General features: G+C 30.0%; 2 protein-coding genes across 15 annotated transcripts in view; one reads left to right on the top strand and one right to left on the bottom strand.

Annotated features, from left to right (window-relative positions):
• LOC117179366 (speckle-type POZ protein B-like) overlaps positions 1 to 5,798 on the bottom strand; it is an 86,496-nt gene extending 80,698 nt beyond the window's left edge. Inside the window, exon 1 of the mRNA XM_033371082.1 lies at positions 5,694 to 5,798. The gene's annotated coding sequence lies outside the window, so the exon portion shown is untranslated. The remainder of the gene's footprint in view (positions 1 to 5,693) is intronic.
• LOC117179364 (bromodomain-containing protein 2-like) overlaps positions 1 to 20,442 on the top strand; it is a 94,858-nt gene that overhangs the window by 28,366 nt on the left and 46,050 nt on the right. For 10 of the 14 annotated variants that reach the window (XM_033371078.1, XM_033371068.1, XM_033371071.1 and 7 more), the window contains 7 exons: positions 7,876 to 7,950; positions 8,151 to 8,246; positions 8,321 to 8,422; positions 8,499 to 8,795; positions 9,342 to 9,909; positions 16,527 to 16,697; positions 18,860 to 18,979. In XM_033371078.1, the coding sequence (XP_033226969.1) occupies positions 7,876 to 7,950; positions 8,151 to 8,246; positions 8,321 to 8,422; positions 8,499 to 8,795; positions 9,342 to 9,909; positions 16,527 to 16,697; positions 18,860 to 18,979 (1,429 nt within the window). The remainder of the gene's footprint in view (positions 1 to 7,875; positions 7,951 to 8,150; positions 8,247 to 8,320; positions 8,423 to 8,498; positions 8,796 to 9,341; positions 9,910 to 16,526; positions 16,698 to 18,859; positions 18,980 to 20,442) is intronic. The other 4 variants (XM_033371079.1, XM_033371070.1, XM_033371069.1 and 1 more) reach the window with 2 other exon arrangements.

The raw sequence follows: 20,442 nt of genomic DNA, 5'->3' as shown, positions 1-20,442 counted from the left end.
AGGACAACCTGATATTTGTTTATAAAATTTTGGTTGAAAGAGAAAACAGTATTATGAAATACTGTTCTAACAGCTAATTAAATTTCAGAAATAGATATTTTTGTTAAATTTTTATAAACTTAATTTTTCTTCCATGCAATCAGAAAGTAAATCTAACGGAATGTTATCGAACATAGAAACCACATCTAAAGATAATAATAAGTGGGTAATGCGTTCATGAATATTCTTAATTTTATCTTTAAAATCCTAACTGTCTTTAACAAAAGAGTCAGTCGTACCAGAAACAGGTTTTAAAATTTTTGATAAAAATTTGGCTAAATTGTAGGTGGGTGATCCTATGGAAGACACTATTATCTCCATTTTAGGTCAGGTTTGTGAACTTTAGGAAGAGCATAAGCCTTAGCAACAACACTCTCATGATTTTTTAAACGATAAGCTAAATTCTCATTTATATAGAGGAGAGTATTCGAATATGAGATATTCTCGTAATATGGGAAAACGGGGTATCAGCTAAACTAAGAGATCCACTCTGTTATTTCTATCACTAACTTGTAGCACTTAAAGAAAGAGTATTTTTGTGGTATAGTCCATTTTTCATTGGGCTTCTAAAGATTATAGGTGAACTTTTTGTGAAATCGATGGTGGTCGAGTTCTTGGAAGGGAATTCTTTAAACCCGATTTATTATTCATTAAATATGTATTTAGCAGTAAAGTTTGTCTGGAGTGATGGGGATTAAATAACTAAGTAGGAAAATGTCGATAGTGTTGAATTTTTTCATTATACAGGTCAGACATAGTAAGTGCATAGTCGCACGGTGTGGTTCTCATAATATGAGATACCTGTGGTTTTTATAACACTGGCTGCGCGGGGGAAATTGATTACAAAAATGTTTTTGACTACTGCAAAAACTAAATATATCTAAGTAGCAGTAAATTTATACTTCGGAAACATAGAATGAAGTTCTTCATTAAAAATAATACTTTATTTTGCATTTTATTAGCTATTCCCTGGGGTATCTCATATTATGAGAATAGTTTGACGAGTTTGGAAAAAGCTCTTTTTTACATTTTTTGTATTTTCAGCATGAAAAAAATTTTTAATACAATTTTTTATTTGAGCTTCTTATGACAAACTAAAGTTCCTTTAAAATGACCTATATTACTTTTAAATTCAGTACATAGAATTCCAACAATCACGCCAGAGTTGGTATCTCATATTTGGGTACTCTCCTCTACCTTTTATTTTCCCATCTTGATATAATATCATTGCATTTATTTTTAATGGTTGGAACTAAGCTGGTGTTAACTTTTTTGTCTAGTATGTTATTTTGCAATAAATTGTTAACTGTTTTGTTATAATCATTTCTATTAGCTGCAACTGAAATATTGCCTTTATCTGCTGTAACAAATATTATATTTTTGTGGTCATTTAAAAATTTTTTAACTGTTTCAGATATTTTATTAGAATTATTAAATTTACTATTTTCTGTGTGATTTGAAATTAAATCTGTGACAACTTTTCTAACATTTGCTTTTTTATTTTCTCTCTCTACATTTTTTATTTTCTCTCTCTACATTTTTTATACGTTCTTCGATATTTGCAATGATATTATTAGATGGAATTTTGTCTGAATTGTAATTTTTTATCAGATATTGCCTGAGGATGACCGACAGATTAGGTCGAAACGTCGCGAGCTGTAGAAGAATTTTTATATTTTGATTAAATTATTTTCTCGGATTTCCTTGTCTTTTTATTTTAAACTTGATCGTAAGACCGAAGAAAAAATTCAACTAATGTTCATATTTAAATTGTAAAAAACATTTGATAGAAAAATTGAAAATTATTTTTTATTTTGAAAAGTGAATTTTAAGTAAATTTTAAAAAAGATTTATAAAGATTCACAAAATTATTAAACAAGAATGTAGAAGTATTTAAGGGAATTTTTTTTGATTTGGCAGAATTAGAAAAAAAATTATGAAAAATTCGAATCATTTTAAGATACTTGTAGAAGATGTGAAAAAAATTTTTTAAATAATTTAATATTAATAAAAAATGGAATAATGTAGAATAACATGCAGATGTTTCCAGATTTTTAAATAAAATTCGAAAGGATTTTTCAATTTTAAAATAAAAATAATTTAACTTTTAATTTGAGAAGTGTTCCGTTTATACAAAAAACGTAATCGTTCAATTTTTAATTCTTGTAGCTTAAAATTGCTGTAAATGATATAATTTTGAAAATGTTTAAATTCATTTATTGATTCTTCGATTTTGAGCATTGAAAATGATAATGTGGGTTTATATTTTTAGATCTGAATTATAATAATAGAAAATTATTGAATTAAAAATCTTTTAACTTTAATTATAAAAGTTTAAACTTCACGATAAGTGCTTTCATTTGCAGCTCAGTTTTTATTACTTCAAATGGAAAAATGTCTAGCTTTATAGTTCGATTTTCTTAAATTCAAACACCGTGATAAATTTTTCCGAACCGGGAAATGATCGGGAATTTTTTTCGTTTAAAACGGCCACACTGAATATTCCTTGTTAATATTTAATTCAAATTTAAATTTCTCTCTAATAGTTCCAAATTGGTGGCGCATTTGTAGCTACTCAACATGAGTATAAACTTAAATGTGCTTTCTCATTACTATGGACTACCAGTTGTCACTGAGTCAAAATTAATCAGTTGGAACTGCATCTACACTAATAAAAATTTCTTTCGAATTTTGCATGAAAAAAAAGGTTACTGAAAACGCAGTGGATTCGTGTTACTTTTCTGACTCAAATTCTATCGAATTTCGTATGGCAACTTTCATTGCCAGAATACCAAAGCCGGAGTAGGAAGTTCGTTCCCGAGTCATATTAATATAAGAAAGCCCCTCACTTCGCTGGCTAAAAACTCTCGGAACCCGTACTCTCTCGGTATGGTCAAGTTGGAGCAAGCGATGATCCGCCAATGCCGAATTAAGGAAAGTCGTGGCCCAGGGCTGCGACATTTTTGTGGCCCCTTTTACAAAAGACTGTTTAAGTGCCTTAGTTTTCATAATATTAAATTTTAAACTTTTTGGATGCATTTTAAAAGCATATTTTCATATAATTTAAAATGTCCAAATTAAAGTTTAAATTGACCGAAAACTGTTTTTCAGCATACGGCCCCCTCAAATGCTCACCTGCAGTGCCCCCCCCCCCCCCCCCCCCCCCCCGATTTGAAAAAAATGGGCAATTTTTTCCCCAGAACCCCGATTCTTGAACTTTTGTTATTATTAAGGGGAGGGGGTCCAAGAGAAGGCAGTTTTTCGCTATCTTTCCCCGATAACTGTTGCGGGAATATATCATGAATTATGGATATTCCGGAAAGTATTGATTTTTCTAAAAAAGCATAAAAGGCAAATTTGTTTAAAATAAAAAAATAAACAAATTGCAATTATTTTTAAAAGGAAATATACAAGTGCATGTCGAATAATGAAAAGATGAAGATATTATGAACCATCAAGCAACAGTCATTCATACATATATTAAATTACTTTCATTTTCTTTCGCAGGAAATTTTTTAAGAATGAAGTACAGTAAACAGGCAACTTGTTTTTAAGTATGTTTTAAATAAAAAGTAAATAGCATAAATCATAATTGCATGCAAGAAATAATTATGAATAATAACATTGTGATATAGCGCCTTAAAATTCATAATTTGACTTTTGAATATATCTGGTACGGCAAATCGCGCATGAGCAGGTACACAATGTTAAACCAACTTTTCCATACCGAGAGAGTACGGGTTCCAAACGTTTTTGGCCGTTGTAGTGGGGGGGGGGGGGTTTAAGTATGACACGGAAACGAACTTCCTCTTCCGGCTTGCGAACTTTGTTTACGCATTATCATTTTGGCATTCAACACTATCACACTATAATTGCCATATTTTATCCAAAAATGCATCGTCTGTCATGCCCAAATCACACGAAAAAGTCTAAAGAAATTGTTAGCGACATCTCATACTTAATTCGAAAGACATTTTTTGCAGTGTAGGTTTATAATATCTTGGTTAATAGGATATAAAATTTAAATGTGGTATTTGGAATGGGCCGAATTTAAGTTATTTCCAGGGAAATTTTGAAAAGATATTCCTGCTTTTTCTTTTCGCCTCGACGAATGCAATTTGAACTTTTAAAGTTTTCAGGGTATTCACTGGACCGGACGATAACAGTAAATTTATTTTTAATGGAGAATTCTCAGTTTCAGTAGCAAAAATTATATAGTCACTTTTAATCTGAGTATTTTCTACTTTGGAAATCCTGGAATAGTCGGGATTTTTTATAGATGTGTAAATATTTGTCATTTAAAATCAAATTACAATTTTTTCAGCTTACATCAGGAAAATATCTTTTATTAAAAATCAGGGTGTCTACCTGACCGAGGAATTGAGATCACTTGAAATTTTTTCATCGGAAAATGAATGGGTACAAAATGTTACAATTATCCTCACTTGGAACAGTGAGTTTTGTGAAAAAATTGAATTACGGAATAGAATTTCAATAAAGAAATATAGTTTTGAGTTTGGGGCAGGGAATTTCAGTAAATAAATATAATTTTGACGATTGGTTCAGCGAGTTCTCGTAAAGAATTATAATTTTGCTTTTGAGCAGGAAATTTCATAAACAATTATAATTTTGTCTTTGGGCTGACAATTTCTACAAAGAATTATAGTTTTTACTTTGGCACAGGGAATTTTCTAAAAGAATTATAATCCTTAAATAGATTGGAAATTTTCGTGAAGAATTATGATTTTACTTGGAACAGGGATTTTTCGATATCTAACGAGAATTTTGGAATTGCACTTTAGTTCTAATTGAGAACAAGGGAATTTAAACAAAAATCCGTTCCAAGACAGAATATTTTTAAAAATAAATTTAATCATGACTTTGAATTAGATGTTTCATTTTGGGATAGAAATTTTCGTAAAGAATTATAATTTCATTTCAGGTTCACTTTAGAATAGGAATAGGAATTATATTTACTTTAATACAGAAAGTTTCTCTAAAGAATTAATGTAAATGTCCCAATTTGGGCGAATATAAGGATTTGTTTGGCGTACTTTGCTTGTAAAAGTATTTTAAATCTTATAAATCGATAAAAGTTCCTTATACCGCATAGTTTGAACATTTTTCATCAATACTTTGTCTGCATATCGATACAAAAAAAAAAAAACAATTTTTACTGAATGATAAAGAATATTTCATGCTGTTCCAATGAACCTATTTGGGCGAATGAATTTTTCCTCTGACCCAGTTTGTGCAAATCAAATGTCCCAATTTGGGCGAGTGAGGAGATGTTATATTTCCTACAGTGTCGGGATATCGTCATTGATAATAACTAACTTATCGTTTGCATTTTTAAATTGACTATCTCGTTGTTGTTGCAATCGTTTCCCGCACATTTTTATCAATTATTCAATACAAATGCATAAAAAAAGCAGGCGTCATAACAGGAGAAGGCTTTCAGAATTTAAATAGTGTGCTGTTTATTTTTAAAAAACTCCTAATTTTTATGTAACCTTGTTGTATGTAAACATTCGCACAAATTCCTGCAACCGTTTTTTCCTGTCCGTATTAAGGCGGAAGGAAATATTCGAATTATTTATTAGCTTTCAGTTATACTGAAGAACACATTCGAAAAACTTATAATTAATACTTACTTTTCAATCAAACATTCGCGCCACAAAAATTTTGGAGCACTGTTGGAACGAAAAACTACGCAGACTATCAACTCCCGAACCAACAAGCCTAAAGCATGGACATAGGAAACACGGGACTACTAGGCATGCCATCCTAACTTTGTCGAGCGGGGTTGAATCCACGGGAGGGGGGAGAATTCCATGAGTGAGGAGAGCCACCATCTTACTATGTGCCATTTGATTATGCGTACGAACCTTTTTTGCCGACAAACCTTGCATGAAAATATAAACACGTGGGCGCTGCCATGTTTGTCGCGGGACATCAAAAGGTGGCGGACCTCCCCCCTCATTGCATCACCCCCGCAATGGCATGCCTAGTCCCGTGTTTCCTAAGTCCATGGCCGAGAGTAATGTTATGCTCGATCGGCCACAGATGTCGACATGCGTGGCTATATAACGTTGAAAGAACACGAATACGTAATAAAATACCTATAAAACCTATATCGAAAATACCTTTAATCCATTTTAGAATGTGAATAAACTATTACTAGTGTCATAAACTTTAAGAGTTCAACGGATTTACCTACAGTATGTGAGCATTCGCACAAACTGGGTCACTCGTCCCAAATGGGACACTTACCTTATAATAAGACTTGGAACAGGAAATTTTCTAAAAAAATGTAGTCATCATTTGGAAAATGGAATTTTCGTATGAAATTATAATCTGACTTGGAACAGAGAATTTTTACATGAAATTGCATTTGGAAAATAATTTTAATTCTGAAGTTTAACAGGGAATTTAAAAAAATCCCTGTTAAACTTCAGAATTATAATTCTTTTACAAAATTCTCGGTTCCAAATAAAAATTGTAATTCCTTATGATAAAAAATTATCTGATATTCCAACTGAAAATTATCATTCTTCTCTAAAATTCCGTGTTCCAAATCAGAAGTTTTAACTCGTTTAAAATGTTTCTAATTATCTTGAAATCTTGAAAAATCACTTAAAATCATTCAAATATTTCGAAGTCTTTCAAACTGACCGAAAAAATTTAATATTGGTCGGGAGAAAACTGTAAATGAACGGAAATTAAAAATCATTAATCGGTTAAACATCCTAAAAATATTAATGTGTTAAAAAGCAAAGCATTGAACTGCAAGTATGAAGATAAACTGAAAATTTTTTTAATTATTATTCAAATTCATGGCCTCTTAGAACAAATTCAAGAAATTTATTTCAAATAAATATATTTAAGAATATCCTGTGATCATACATCAGAGCTTCTTACTTTAAACAATAATTAAATTCTTAAAAATTTGTGCCGTTAAAAAATTTTACTAATGAATAGTAGGTCGAATCTGTTCATTTTTGTACAAAATTTCTGTGCCGAAGGTGAAGTCAATCTCATAATAATGACAAAAACTATGCTATAGGAAAATGATTTATATTCGCATGAATAAATATGTTTTACGTAAATTATTCAAAAATACAAAAATATACTAATTAAATGCGTTTTTTTTCTATCAGCAAGGTTATTCTACAACATAAATAGAAACTTCTATCTATTTTAAGAAACTATTACAAGAATTTGTTGCTGAAACGCGAAACTTTGGTTTAAGAAAATGTAAACAGCGACTTAGCACCCCCTAAATATCTGATGAAACCAAAAATCAGGCGAAGTCACATATCTTCTTACGAATGGATAATCTGTCTTGTCGTTTCTTTTGATGAATTAAAAATTAAATGGTCATAAAATACTGACACTCAATACGTTTTTCTTTTTATAACTTCGCTTTAAATCTTAAAAAATCTCATCAGTTTGAATTTCTTTCTCTCTAAACCGCGTCTAGCTACCTTATTTTGATTAGTTTCAGTATGAGTTTTCTTAAATTATTTGGTATTTTAAATTAACTTAATTGTCAGAATAATACTCATTAATGTATCAGCGTAGAAACAATATTTTTATTCCAACTGTAGCACGGGTACACTTGCTGTTTTGGAATCTAAATACAATTCCTATTTGTTATATCTGTAGTTCAGAAGAAGAAAAAAAGCCCCAAGTACAACGCAAATTTAGTGCATCCTTTGTCATTTTGTAAGCGTTGTATCGTCCAAAAGTGTAAGACTGCCCTTTGTGTTTGCATGCGTTATCATTTCATTAAATTAACGTACTAACAGAGGGTTGATGATGGGGCTGTTTCAGCCAACGAGGCAAGCTGACGATGGCATGGTGCCTTACCATCAGGCTATGCCCATGATAGGCGCTATAGCCCAACAGGTACTTAACCATTTTTATCATTGTCCCTCATTTGTGACGTCCTTTGCTTTTTGTTTAAATTTTTACTTAAAAATTTCCATATAACTGTCTTGAGTGCATAACATGCCAGTAAATAAATCTAATAACAAAAGTTAGCAAAACCAATCTATAGCGTTTCAAGTTTCCAAATATATTTAATTAAATCCAAGACACTCTTGCAGCCTCAACATCCCGGCGGCAAATCAAAAGAGAAGCTTTCCGAAGCTCTGAAATCTTGTAACGAAATCCTCAAGGAGCTCTTTTCTAAAAAGCACTCGGTAACTATTGAATATCATTTTCAATCTTATTGAAAATTAATGGGAATGTGAATAATAATTTAATTTTTCTCTAGGGTTACGCATGGCCCTTTTATAAGCCTGTAGACGCAGACCTTCTAGGCCTTCATGACTACCATGACATCATCAAGAAGCCTATGGATTTAGGAACTGTAAAAGTACGTTCGTCTTTGTTTGAATCTTTCTAGCAGGTTTGAATGCATCTTTGAAAACCATATCCTTTTTTACTTTTAGACGAAAATGGATAGTCGAGAATATAAAACAGGTCAAGAATTTGCGAGCGATGTACGGCTGATATTTACCAATTGTTACAAGTACAATCCTCCAGATCATGACGTAGTCGCTATGGCTAGAAAATTACAGGATGTCTTCGAGATGAGGTACGCGAAAATACCCGATGAACCTTTAGGAGGAGTTGTAGGAATAAAAAATAGTAGCGCAAGTGACAGCAGTTCGGGGTCCGAAAGTTCTTCCGAGAGTGAAGATTCTGATGAAGAACGCACCCAGAAGCTGATTGCCTTACAAGAAGAGGTAAATTGAAAACGAAAATCATTATTTATCTTTTCTGAACACAGACTGAACCAATATTCATTTTTTTTCTCTTTTTTCGCTTAAATACGAACTGAATTAATAGAACCTAATGCGAAAATATTATATTTTGCTTCAAAATTCCACTGTTTGATTAGAAATTCATGTCGTTTTGTTTGAAAATTCGACTTTACTGGTAAAAAGCAAAATATATATATTTTAAATTAAAATTATAACTATTCCATTTTTTCTTGAAATTTTTTCCATTTTAGTTAAAGATACATGTATTTGATTAAAATTTTTGTTGGTAGCAACTATTTTGTTGAAAATCTATCTCTTCTGGTAGAACCGTTTTATATTGAATTTAATATATTACCTATACATTATTTTAATTTAAACGAATCCATTTCTCTATTTTCGTTATAAAAAACACCTTATTTACCCTGTTTTGAGAGCATTCTGAGAGTTTGAAGTCTGTCAATAAAAAAATTGTTGATTGCAATTGTCTTGTGAGTTTGAATTTCTAACGTGGTCGATGTTTCGTTACAGCTGAAAGCGATGCAGGAGCAGATGAAAAAGTTGGTGGAGAGTGGGAAGAAGAGCAAGAGTAAAAAGAAGAAACCGGATAAACCAAAATCCAAGCCAATGAGTAATAAAAGTGGTAGCCTCATTGGCAGTCACAGTGGTGCCATGAAAGAACTTATGAAGCCGAGTGGTGGAATTCCAAATGTGTCGGAAAGTGCATCTGCTAGTATAGGAAGTGTTCCGATGGGCGCCGGAGATATGAAGATGCCTGGTGGCATGGGAGGAGATCTTCATCATCCGGCGATAGCGGTCGGACCTAACAAGGCCCATGGGGCAGCGAATTTGGGTCATCACTTGCCGACCACCACCAATGCCAAGCCGAAAGGCAAAGGTCGAGGGCCTGGAAAAGCTGCGGCCGCGAATGCTGCGACCAAGAGGCCGAAGGCGAATAGCAGGTCTGCTGGAAACAAAAAGAAGAACGCCAGCAATCAACCGCCTCCGATCGTTTTCGACTCCGAGGACGAGGACAACGCCAAACCTATGTCGTATGACGAGAAGAGACAACTCAGTTTGGACATCAATAAATTACCTGGTGAGCAATTTTATACCCTAGATTCATTAGGGTGGCCGCTGGACTGGGACTTTTACAAATTATTAGACAAAAATCTGTCAATTTTGATTGCAGCCGTTTTTTTTTAAATAACTAGTTGAATTATTATTTTTTTCCAATTATAACATTCAGTTTAGAATGCGTATTTTGAAAATCTTGCAATTTAAATATTTTATATTTCAGATTTTATTTGTTGAGCGTACATTTTAATTTAATGAATGTTAAAATGCAGTTTCAAAAATTTGAACAATTGAAAATTCGATGCTTTTGAAGTCGAAGATTGAGGGTGAAAAAACATTTTTGTTGATCAAGGGTGAATATAGATTAATTTATGATTTTTCAAATTGAACTGTACTTTGAGGGTTAAAGATTGAATAGCAATTGATTTTACAAGACGATTCGGAATCAGTTCACAATTTTGATATTTCCAGATTTTAGCATTAAAAATAAAACTTTCAATTGAAAAGTCTTATTAGTTAAACAAATGAGAACGCCCGATTAAAATTTGATGACATATTTTCAGTTTTAAAATAACTTTGAAATGATATATTCGCATTGAAAGGCTTTTATTAAATTACGAAAATTGTTTCAGTCTAAAACGTTCCATCTTTAAACCATTCAATTTGAATTTATTTAATTAAAAAAACACTACTTGCTATTTGAAAATAGCTGACTTAATTTAAAATCAGTAATTAAAAATCAAATATTCAAATCTAAAAAAAAAAATAAATAAACTTTGAACATTACAATTACACGAATTGTCTACGTATGCCAGAAAAATCCGACTATTACTACCCAAATTTCTGCGCAAATAAATTAAGATACATGTAGAAAATATGAAAATGATTTTTTATTCTGAAAAATTTATTTTAAGAAAATATTGAAAAAGAATTATAAAATTATGAAAAATGAATTTTTTAATCTGGCAGGATTTTTTTCAATTGTAGGATAAATTTGAATAATTTTAAAAGATCTCTAAAAGCCCTTAAAAAATAATTTAAAATTTCAAAAAATGTAAAACAATATGTAGATTCTTCAAGACTGAAATAAAATTTGGAAGTATTTTGAGGATTTTAAAAATATTTAAAATAAAAATAATTTAACTTTAAATATGAGAAGTGTTTATTTGATCAAAAAATCTAATCGTTCAATTTTGAATTTTTTAAATTCATTGATAAATTGATAAATTCATTGAAGAGCATTGAAAATGATTATCTTTTAACTCTAAAATTCATAAAAGCTAAAAAGAATTGTTTGGCATTGTAACTGCATTCAATTGAAAATCCTTCAGTTGAAAAGTGTTTGTACCTTTCATTTCAAGCGTGCAAATTATTGAGAACTTTGAATTCTTAAATTTCGAGCTCAATATTTATTACTTCAAATGGAAAATTTGTTAGCTTTACAGTTCGAATTTTTTAATTCCATTGGTCGGGAAATAACTGTGAATTTTTTCTTAGATTAAAACGACCACTCTTTTCATGATCAGTTTAGAATGAAACAGTTTACATCTAGAATTATATTACCACGGTTGCTACAAAATCTGGAAAAGTCGTGACATTTTGTCAGTGTGACTGGAATTTTTACAGTCGCGCCTATTTTAAAGCCTTAATAATTATTTTAGTCCTTTATGGCTAATTTTGAATTTGCAAATTAAGGGCATGTGATACTTAGAAAATTGTCGATTTTACCAGTTTTAGATTCCCACGGCTTTTTTTCTTTAATAATCAATATATTGTCTTAAAAATTTGGGACATGATAGCGACTATGCTAACGGACGTCCCCACACACTTTTTTTCGGTTTAATTAAAAAAAGTTTTAATTTAGCAAAATCTGATTAATTTGCATAGCGCTTAGGAATTAGTATCGATTTTGCCAGTTTTAGGTTCCGACGGCTTTTTTTCTAGAATAATCAACATTTTGTCTTAAAAATTTGGGAAATACAAGTACATTTGGAGGTTATGTATGTTACAATTCTCCTGTGCGTTACTTCTAAACTACACAATATTTGTGGCCGAAAACTTTGGACTTGCAAATAAACATAGTTACTAATCTCCCGGAACTAACCCTTTTTGCGGGCAATCAAAAAAGTTTATTTCATAAATAATTTCTAGATTATCGGAAAGGCAGAGATGAAAAACGATATAACCTCAAAATAATACATATGCATAAAATTTTTATTTAGCACAATAAAATTTTTTATTATTATCTCTCAAAAAAGAGTCCGGGGACGTCCGTTATGATATTTTATAGCATCTCCGAATTCAGTTTTTAAAAATTTTCATTTTTGTGGGGAAAAAGCCGGGGAAACTGTAAGTATCACATGCCCTTAATGCGAATTGATTGTTTTATTTACTCATTAATAGGAATAATATGGTAGAAGGTTACGTCTTTTTTTCAAGTCTGGTATACAAGCCTTTATGATATCTTTTAAAATCTTTAAATTCTTGAAATGTGACATGTACTCATAAATCGAGTGTATTTTCTCAAATTATTCCCTGACGTGACTATTGTTCCAAGTTCTCTCAAATGATTTCAAAGATTAAGATTTTAAGGAAATTCTATAGATTTCAAGGGCTTTTAAGGGCATGCTCTTCGTGACCACGTGACCAAACTAGTCCCCGGATATGAACATTTTTTTTTGGTGTTCACTGTGTCCACACGGGCTCAGATATCGTGTTTAAAATTTGACAGATTACAAAAAAAAGCACCAAAGAACATTTGTATACATCAATATGTTTATAGTTTTAAAGAAAGTTTATTTATAAATCGATGGAATAGGATATTACCATTCGAGTGATAGCGAGTGTAAGCAGTAAAATTTGCACATTCGTTGCAAATCAACAAATAAGTATCGGCATCACGTGACTAAGTTCATTCATAAAATTTTTGTGTGGAAAATGAAATTTTTTTCATTTTTTTCGGTCCTCACTACGTCCACACGAATTGAAATATCGTGTTCAGGATTTACGAAGTTATACCGAAAGGACTAAGGAACGTTTGTATATATCAAAATGTTTATAATTACGAAGAATGTTTTCTAGTGAAATACGATAGGAATAGGAAAAAACTTTTCACGTCGATAAAGTAGATTCCTCGATTTAAAAAAATCATGGAACATCTTAGAATGTGATACTCGAAAATCCGTCCAAGTCCCATCTTGAGAAATGTTCATCTTCAGAAAATAATTAAAATTTTGTAATGGTTATATATTCTTGTGGATTTCTTGTACTGGTGTGAAACATTTCTAAGTTATATCAAACCAATAATAATAAAATTTCGTCCGGGGGCGAAAGATAAGGCGAGTCCGACGCTGAGACCCGCCGGTTGGTTTACCGTCAACAATAGTTATCAGCTGAACGATTCAACGTCAAAAATAAGATGTTACGAATTATTAAAGTTGGTTGGAAAACTCCGAAGAGTAAATTTGATCACATTTCTGGTGTTGCTATGTTTCCAATTTGAAATTTATCTTTTATTTTTAGGACCAAAAAAAATGAAAATCATTCTACACAAAAATTTAATGAACGAACTTACTCACGTGATCTCGACTTTATCGACGATCAAAGTTTTTTTTTCTCCCCTAGAAATCGCTAAAAATGCTCCAAAAATGATAGGTTACGTGTGTGCAGATACTTATTTGTTGATTTGCAACGAATGTGCAAATTTTATTGCTTATAATAATTTTTTTTAAGGTTTAGACGATTTAGTCCAAAATTGGTGTCAGTGCTCAGTATACGCGAAACAAAAAATCCAAAATGTGTCAAACCAAAAATTATCTGCAAAGTGCTATCATTCGCATGGTGATATCCTATTTCATCGATTTATAAATAAACTTTCTTTAAAACTATAAACATATTGATGTATACAAACGTTCTTTAGTGCTTTTTATTCAATCTGTCAAATTTTAAACACGATATCTCAATCCGTGTGAACACAGTGAACACTAAAAAAAATGCTCGTAACCGGGGACTAGTTTGGTCACGTTGTCACGAAGAGAATGTCCTTAAACAAATTGGAAAGTTTCTCAGGGATTTCAGAGGATGTCAACCAAATTTGAGGGTTATCAATAGATTTCAGGGTATTTTAGATGTTTGCAAGGAATTTCATAAAATATATTTTTAATATGTAAAGGATTTCGAGGGATTTGAAAGGGCCTGCTTAGATTTTGTGGGATCTTACGGGATTTCAGTGGATTTCAAAGATTTCGTTTTTGAATGAATTTAGAAAGACTGCAGATTTCAAGATATTGTATGGGACTTCACAAAATTTAGGTAATTTTAAAAATGTTAAAAAATGTAGATTTTAAAAAGATTTCAAGGGTTTCAAATATTTTCTTATGATTTCAGAGAATTTTAAATGATATTAGAGAGCTATCCGTGATACCAAAGATATCTAAAATGTTGCAATTGAAAGCTTGAAAATCTTTTGGAAGAAGTCCTTGAAGGATTTAAATGGATTTCTTTTGGACTTTAAGGAGTATTACATACGCAATAATTAATAATTTCAGACCTTGGACTCACTAGGGGTGAGTGAGGCTAAACTGAAACTTTTTTCATTTCGTATTTTAATTTAAAAAAACTGTCTGAAAACGTATTTAATATTGTTGAATCGAGATTTTAGTTGGCTACAAAATGTTGGTTCTGATTTAAAAGTGCGATGTTTTATATATTAATTATTATTAAAAAAAAAAAAAAAAAAAAAAAAAAAAAAAAAAAAAAGAAAAACAAGTGAAGTGATAGAAAATCTGTCGAGCAAAAAATCGTTGGGCTAAGACGACACCCTCCTAGGACTAAGCCGACATTTTATTGTAATGTTTGAAGGAAGAAAAGACATTTTTAACATTTTAATTGTTGTAGCTAACTAAATTCTCGATCCAACAGTACTTAATACATTTTCAAACATTTTTCTTAAATTAAAAAATGACTTGAAAAAAAGTCTAAAATTAATAATTAATGCGTATGTAGTGAGATTTTTAACAATTATTAACCCTCAAACGGTACACTCCAACCCAGCATACGTAAACGGTTCACTGGTGTGAATTTGTTTGTTTGCAATGTTAATATTAAATATTTAATATATTGAACATGCAATAAACAACTAGCATACATCACACATACTTAAAATATATATTTAATGTATGAGGGGATAATCCGCTGCAGCTGTGTTTGCGTAAATGCCAACAAACCGAAAAAACTTCGGGTGCGAATTCGCACCAGTGTACCGTTTGAGGGTTAAATTCGAAACAATTCACAATTCGCAGAATTCTCTTTTTCATTTAATATATTCCTTAAAATCCTATAGAAATCTGCGGTTACTTTTCTAAAATTCTTTAAAATTTTCTGAAATCATTAGAAATTATTTGAAACCCCTTAAAAATTTGGAAATGTCATGAAATTTCTTGACATATTTTTAAATTCCCTAAAATTGATTAAAAACCCTTAAATTTGATCGAAATCCTCTAAGATCCATGGACAACTTTCCAATTTTTTGTTAAATCCCTTGAAATCTTCAGAATTTCTGAATCAATTAATGAAGTAGTACGATTTCTATCAAAATAGTTTAATTTTAAACCAAAAAAATTAATTTTCAACACAGAAGATTAATTTTCTATCAGAAAAAATGAAATTTCCACAATATACATACATTTTTATCCAAATGGTTAATTTTTCAATCAAGTAGAATATTTTCTTCCAGAAATTACGAGCTTTTAAAACAATATGCAAGAGAATTTTCTACAAAACAGTTTAATTTTCAGTTTAAAAAATTAATGTTGAACTAAAAATAAACGATTTCAACAAAATAGTTACATTTCCTGCCAAATCGTCGGCATATCTAGCCGAAAATGTCAGTTTTCTACAAGACAGTTGAATTTTCAACAAAAAGTTCATTTTCAACCAAAGAAAATACCAAAGAAGGTTCAATTTCTACAGAGATAACTTTTGAAAGCAGAAATATGAATGTTTAACGAAATAGTTAAATTTTTAAGCTAAAAAGACGACGTTTCTATAAAACACTTAAATTTTAAACCAAATAGGTTCAATTTTCTACCAAATTATTGAAATTTCAAGCCAAAAACATCAATTTTCTACAAAACAGTTGAGTTTTCAACAAAAATTATATTTTTTAAACAAAATTGCGAAACTTTCAATCAAGTAATTCAATAACCAAACAATATGAATTGTTAACTAAGAAGGATGAATTTATAAATGAAATTATGCTTAAAATATGAAGTTAATTTTCCATCGCACACTACTTACACTATTTTTTATTTATGATGTAAGTTTGAGGCCTGTAATTGTATAAAAAATTGTTGGAAAATTAGTCTGAGATTATTCGAATGTTTTGAAATTATATTGAATTGACTAGGTTTTTTTCTTTGAAAGGACAGAGCTGAAAACCTGAAAAATGCGTGGAATTTTGAAATCATACTTCTGTAGCCACCTTGATTATAAAAGATTTGACTGCGCTTATTCTATAAAAAGTGGAAGGTTCTTCTCACTTTTCTTTGAATCAAGTGCAGTAAAATTGACTATGGCTTTGCCTTATTATGCTTGCATTAATTTATAAATTTGATTCTTATATAAAATGTTTGATTCCAGGCGATAAATTGGGCCGTGTTGTGCACATAATTCAATCTCGAGAGCCATCGTTGAGGGATTCAAATCCTGACGAGATCGAGATCGACTTCGAGACACTCAAGCCATCCACGCTGAGAGAACTCGAGAGCTACGTAGCTTCCTGCCTGAGAAAAAAACCACGTAAGCTCTATTGTAAGTTCCGTTCCAACGTCATGCAAGGACCCGAGATGTTTTTTACCCCTCGTAGTGCATTTGCACGATCCTTTGAAGTTTGGGTGATCAATGCGGAGAAGGCAGTTGCATTTATTGATAGATAAAGTTGAATGTGCCAATTCTCTGAGAACCTTTCCGAATGTTTCTTTCCAATTGTTTGCGCGTCTTTTTGTGTTTACTAACGTCGCAGAATGCTGCGGAAGGTCCTGAATGACGTTCGTGAGTGGAACTACTACATTGAATTGACTGAGATTCTATTCCTTTTTCTGAGACTCACCTTTTTCCTTCATGTTTCCATTGGGTTGTTCATTTGTGTTGAACATGTCTTGATTTATTTCTTTATTCTTTTAGAATTGTTTGTTTTTCGTAGAAATTTTTGTTTTATATGTAGTCTTTTATTTCTATGCTTTTATATTTATGTCTGAGCTTTTTTTGTTAGATGAAAAAAAATTTTAGTATGGTTACAAATTTTCAATATTGTTGTAAATGTCTGAGGTTTTTTTGCTTCATTTATAGACATCGGACTCAACACACTATTGCCAAGATTTGACACTCTTTTTAAGCAATTACGCTAAAAAAAATTATTTTCTCACAATTTTCTATTAAGGCCCTTAGTTCCTTACTTTTCCTTAACAAATATGTTTGAACATGTTCGTTAATTGACTATAAATGGTCTCAATGACTAATTAGGGAACGTCCTAAATGTTAAATTATCAAGTCAAAAGGATGATCTTTTAACAAAACAGCTGAATTTTCTGCCAAATTGTTGATTTTTAAACCAAGAGAATTAATTTTCTGTCAAAAAGTCGATTTTTAAGGAAAATATATCAGTTCTTAACCAAATTCATAGCTGAATTTTCAGTTTAAAACATTTTTAATAAAATGAAAATAAACTCTCGACAAATAAGTTGCCTTTTCAACCTGGAAATACTAATTTTTAAAAATGTAATAGTTGATATTTAAACAAAAAAATATTTTAATTTCAAATAAACAATAGATAAATATGACAGAATATAGACAGAAAATTGATTTTATACCAACAAAGACGAATCCTTAACAAAATACATACATTTCCTACCAAATAGTTCAGATGTCAATCAGGAAAATTAATTTTTCACCAGAAAATACGAGTTTTCAACAAACTACATACATTTTCGAATGAATATTTTGAAACAAAGATTTGACGTTAGTCCAAATTGTATTTGATTAATTTTTAGTTTATATTTTCTTTACTAACATTTTTTAACTACATACTTTAATGCTTAACCAAAAACAGTATAGTTAAATGTATATTGAGAATTAATTTTCAAAAAAAAAATTTAAAAATTTCTACAAAACAATTTCATTTTGTGCCAAATAGTTGAATTCTATATCAAAGTGTGAAATTTCCAAGCCAAAAAAAAACGAATTTTCTATAATAGCCTAAAATACGAGTTTTCTACAAAGCAGTTCAATTTTCAACACAATTTCAACAAAATTTCAACAAAGAAGATGAGTTTCAATCGAAACCGATACATTTTTAATCATCCAGTTGTGTTTTCATCAAAAAATATCAAATTTATACAGTAAGAAACTAATTTTTAAAACAAAAAGTTAAATATTCAACAAACTAGTCATAATTTCCATACAAAAATTTGTTAGTGAAAAAAGAAAAAAAAAATCAACCAAATTGTTAAATTTCCAAAACCAAAAAGACGAATTTTCAGAAAAAGAATTTAATTTTAAACTAAACAATACACTTTTTAATTAAAGAAGATAAATTTTTAATTAAAAATTTAATATTAAAATTTACAACTGAAAAGTATGAAATTACAACGAAATAATATTTTTGTTGAAAAATAAGAAAAAGGAGAAGGACTAACTAATAACATTTTAAATCAACTTTAAAGTATATTTTTAATACTTAAGAAATTTTATGACACAATTTCGGAACTATTTAAGAAAGTTGGGAGACTATTTACACTATTTGTTATCTCTAAAGTGAGTCCGAGGCCTGCAATTTTTAGTATATTTGAGACTCTGTAATATTATTATTATCATTGTGTAAGTTTTTTTTTCATGTATTTCAATACTTTGAATAGAGTTTCGACGAAATTATTTTTGTAGAGAATAACACATGGTTTTCGATAATGTGTTCACAGATAAGAAAGTTAGCGGCAAATCCAAGGACGAGCAAATCGCGGAAAAGAAGCAGGAACTCGAAAAAAGATTACAAGATGTCACGGGACAACTGGGAAATGTCAAGAAAGCTGCAAAGAAAGGTCTGTTGATTACGATTTTTGTTACTTTTATTAACATTACATAATTTAGTATCGTAAGCGGGAGTCGTACGGGAATTTTATTGCTGCAAAAAATGTACGGGATTTTATTTTTGAAACGGGAAGTTTTTATGTTCCTAATTAATGTAGGATATCAACCCTACCTGGTAAACCTGGAATTGTCAGGGAATTTTTATATACCTGGAAAACCCTGGAAATGTCAGGGAAAAGTGAGCTATTTGGTTTAAAATTCTGTTTTTCTTTGGCTGAAAATGTATCTTTTTCACTAAAAATTTTGCTATTTCAATGGAAACATCTACTATTTTGTTTAAAATTTCTTTGCGTTTTGATTGATTTTTTTAAAACTGAAAATGTAACTATTTCAGTTAAATATTTCATACATTCATCTCTTTGTTTGAAAAATTATATTTTCTAGCTGAAATTTTTTTGTTTATATAAATTAATATTCTAGGTTAACAACTCATAATTTTACTCAAAAATTCATCACTTTATTTGAAAATGTTACTGTTGTTTTGAAAATTCTTTTTTTTGTTGTTGAAAATCTCTTTGGTTGCTTAATTATTCCATTTTCGGTTGGAAACTGATCTTTATTAGTTCAAAATTCAACTAGTTGATTGAAAGTTGGTCTTTTTCAGTTGAAAATTCAATGATTTTTTTGAAAATTAATACATTTTATCGAAAAATAGTATTTTTGGTAGAAAATTAATCTTGTTTATGAATCTAAGTATTTCAGTTAAATATTCATCATTTTATTTAAAAATTCACATTTTTGGTTCAAACTAAAACTACTTGGTTAAAATGTAAACGCCTTCGTTAAGAATTCATATTTTTTGTTAAAATTCATCTATTCCAGTTAAAGAAGCATCATTTTGGTTGGAAATTTCTTTGTTTATTTGTGTGGAAAATCCATTTTTTCGACTGAAAATTTAACTTCCATTTTTGTTAAAAACTAATATATTTTAGTTCAAAATTCAACTGTTTGGCAGGAAATTGATCTTTCTTAGTTGAAAATTGATCTTTTTTATTTAAAAATTCTACTATTTGCTTGAGAATTCATGTATTTTGTTGAAAAATCGTATTTTTTATAGAAAATGAATCTTTTTAGTTGAAAATTCAACTTTTTGCTTCAAAATTAATTTATCTTGTTGAAAAAGAAATATTTTTACTTAAAAAGTTAGGAATTTGAAGAGGGCTCAATTGAATTTAGTATAGTGCCCACATCAATTGTACTTCATTATTCGCTAAATTGGTAGTATAAGATAAAGTAAAAATTTATTTGAATTATTATTCAAATTCATGGACTTTGGCGACAAATTCAAGAAACTATTAATTATTTTTTTAGTATTATTTAATTAATCGATGGTGCGAATATGTTTAAGAATATCTTCCAATATAATTTTTAAAAGCTTTTTAAATTAGATATATTAATTGAATCCCTAGAAATT

This window comes from Belonocnema kinseyi, chromosome 9 (assembly GCF_010883055.1).
Source record: "Belonocnema kinseyi isolate 2016_QV_RU_SX_M_011 chromosome 9, B_treatae_v1, whole genome shotgun sequence".
NCBI classification, from domain to species: domain Eukaryota; kingdom Metazoa; phylum Arthropoda; class Insecta; order Hymenoptera; family Cynipidae; genus Belonocnema; species Belonocnema kinseyi.
Note: the sequence above shows the minus strand (reverse complement) of the source record. Positions and strands in the feature narration are given on the sequence as shown.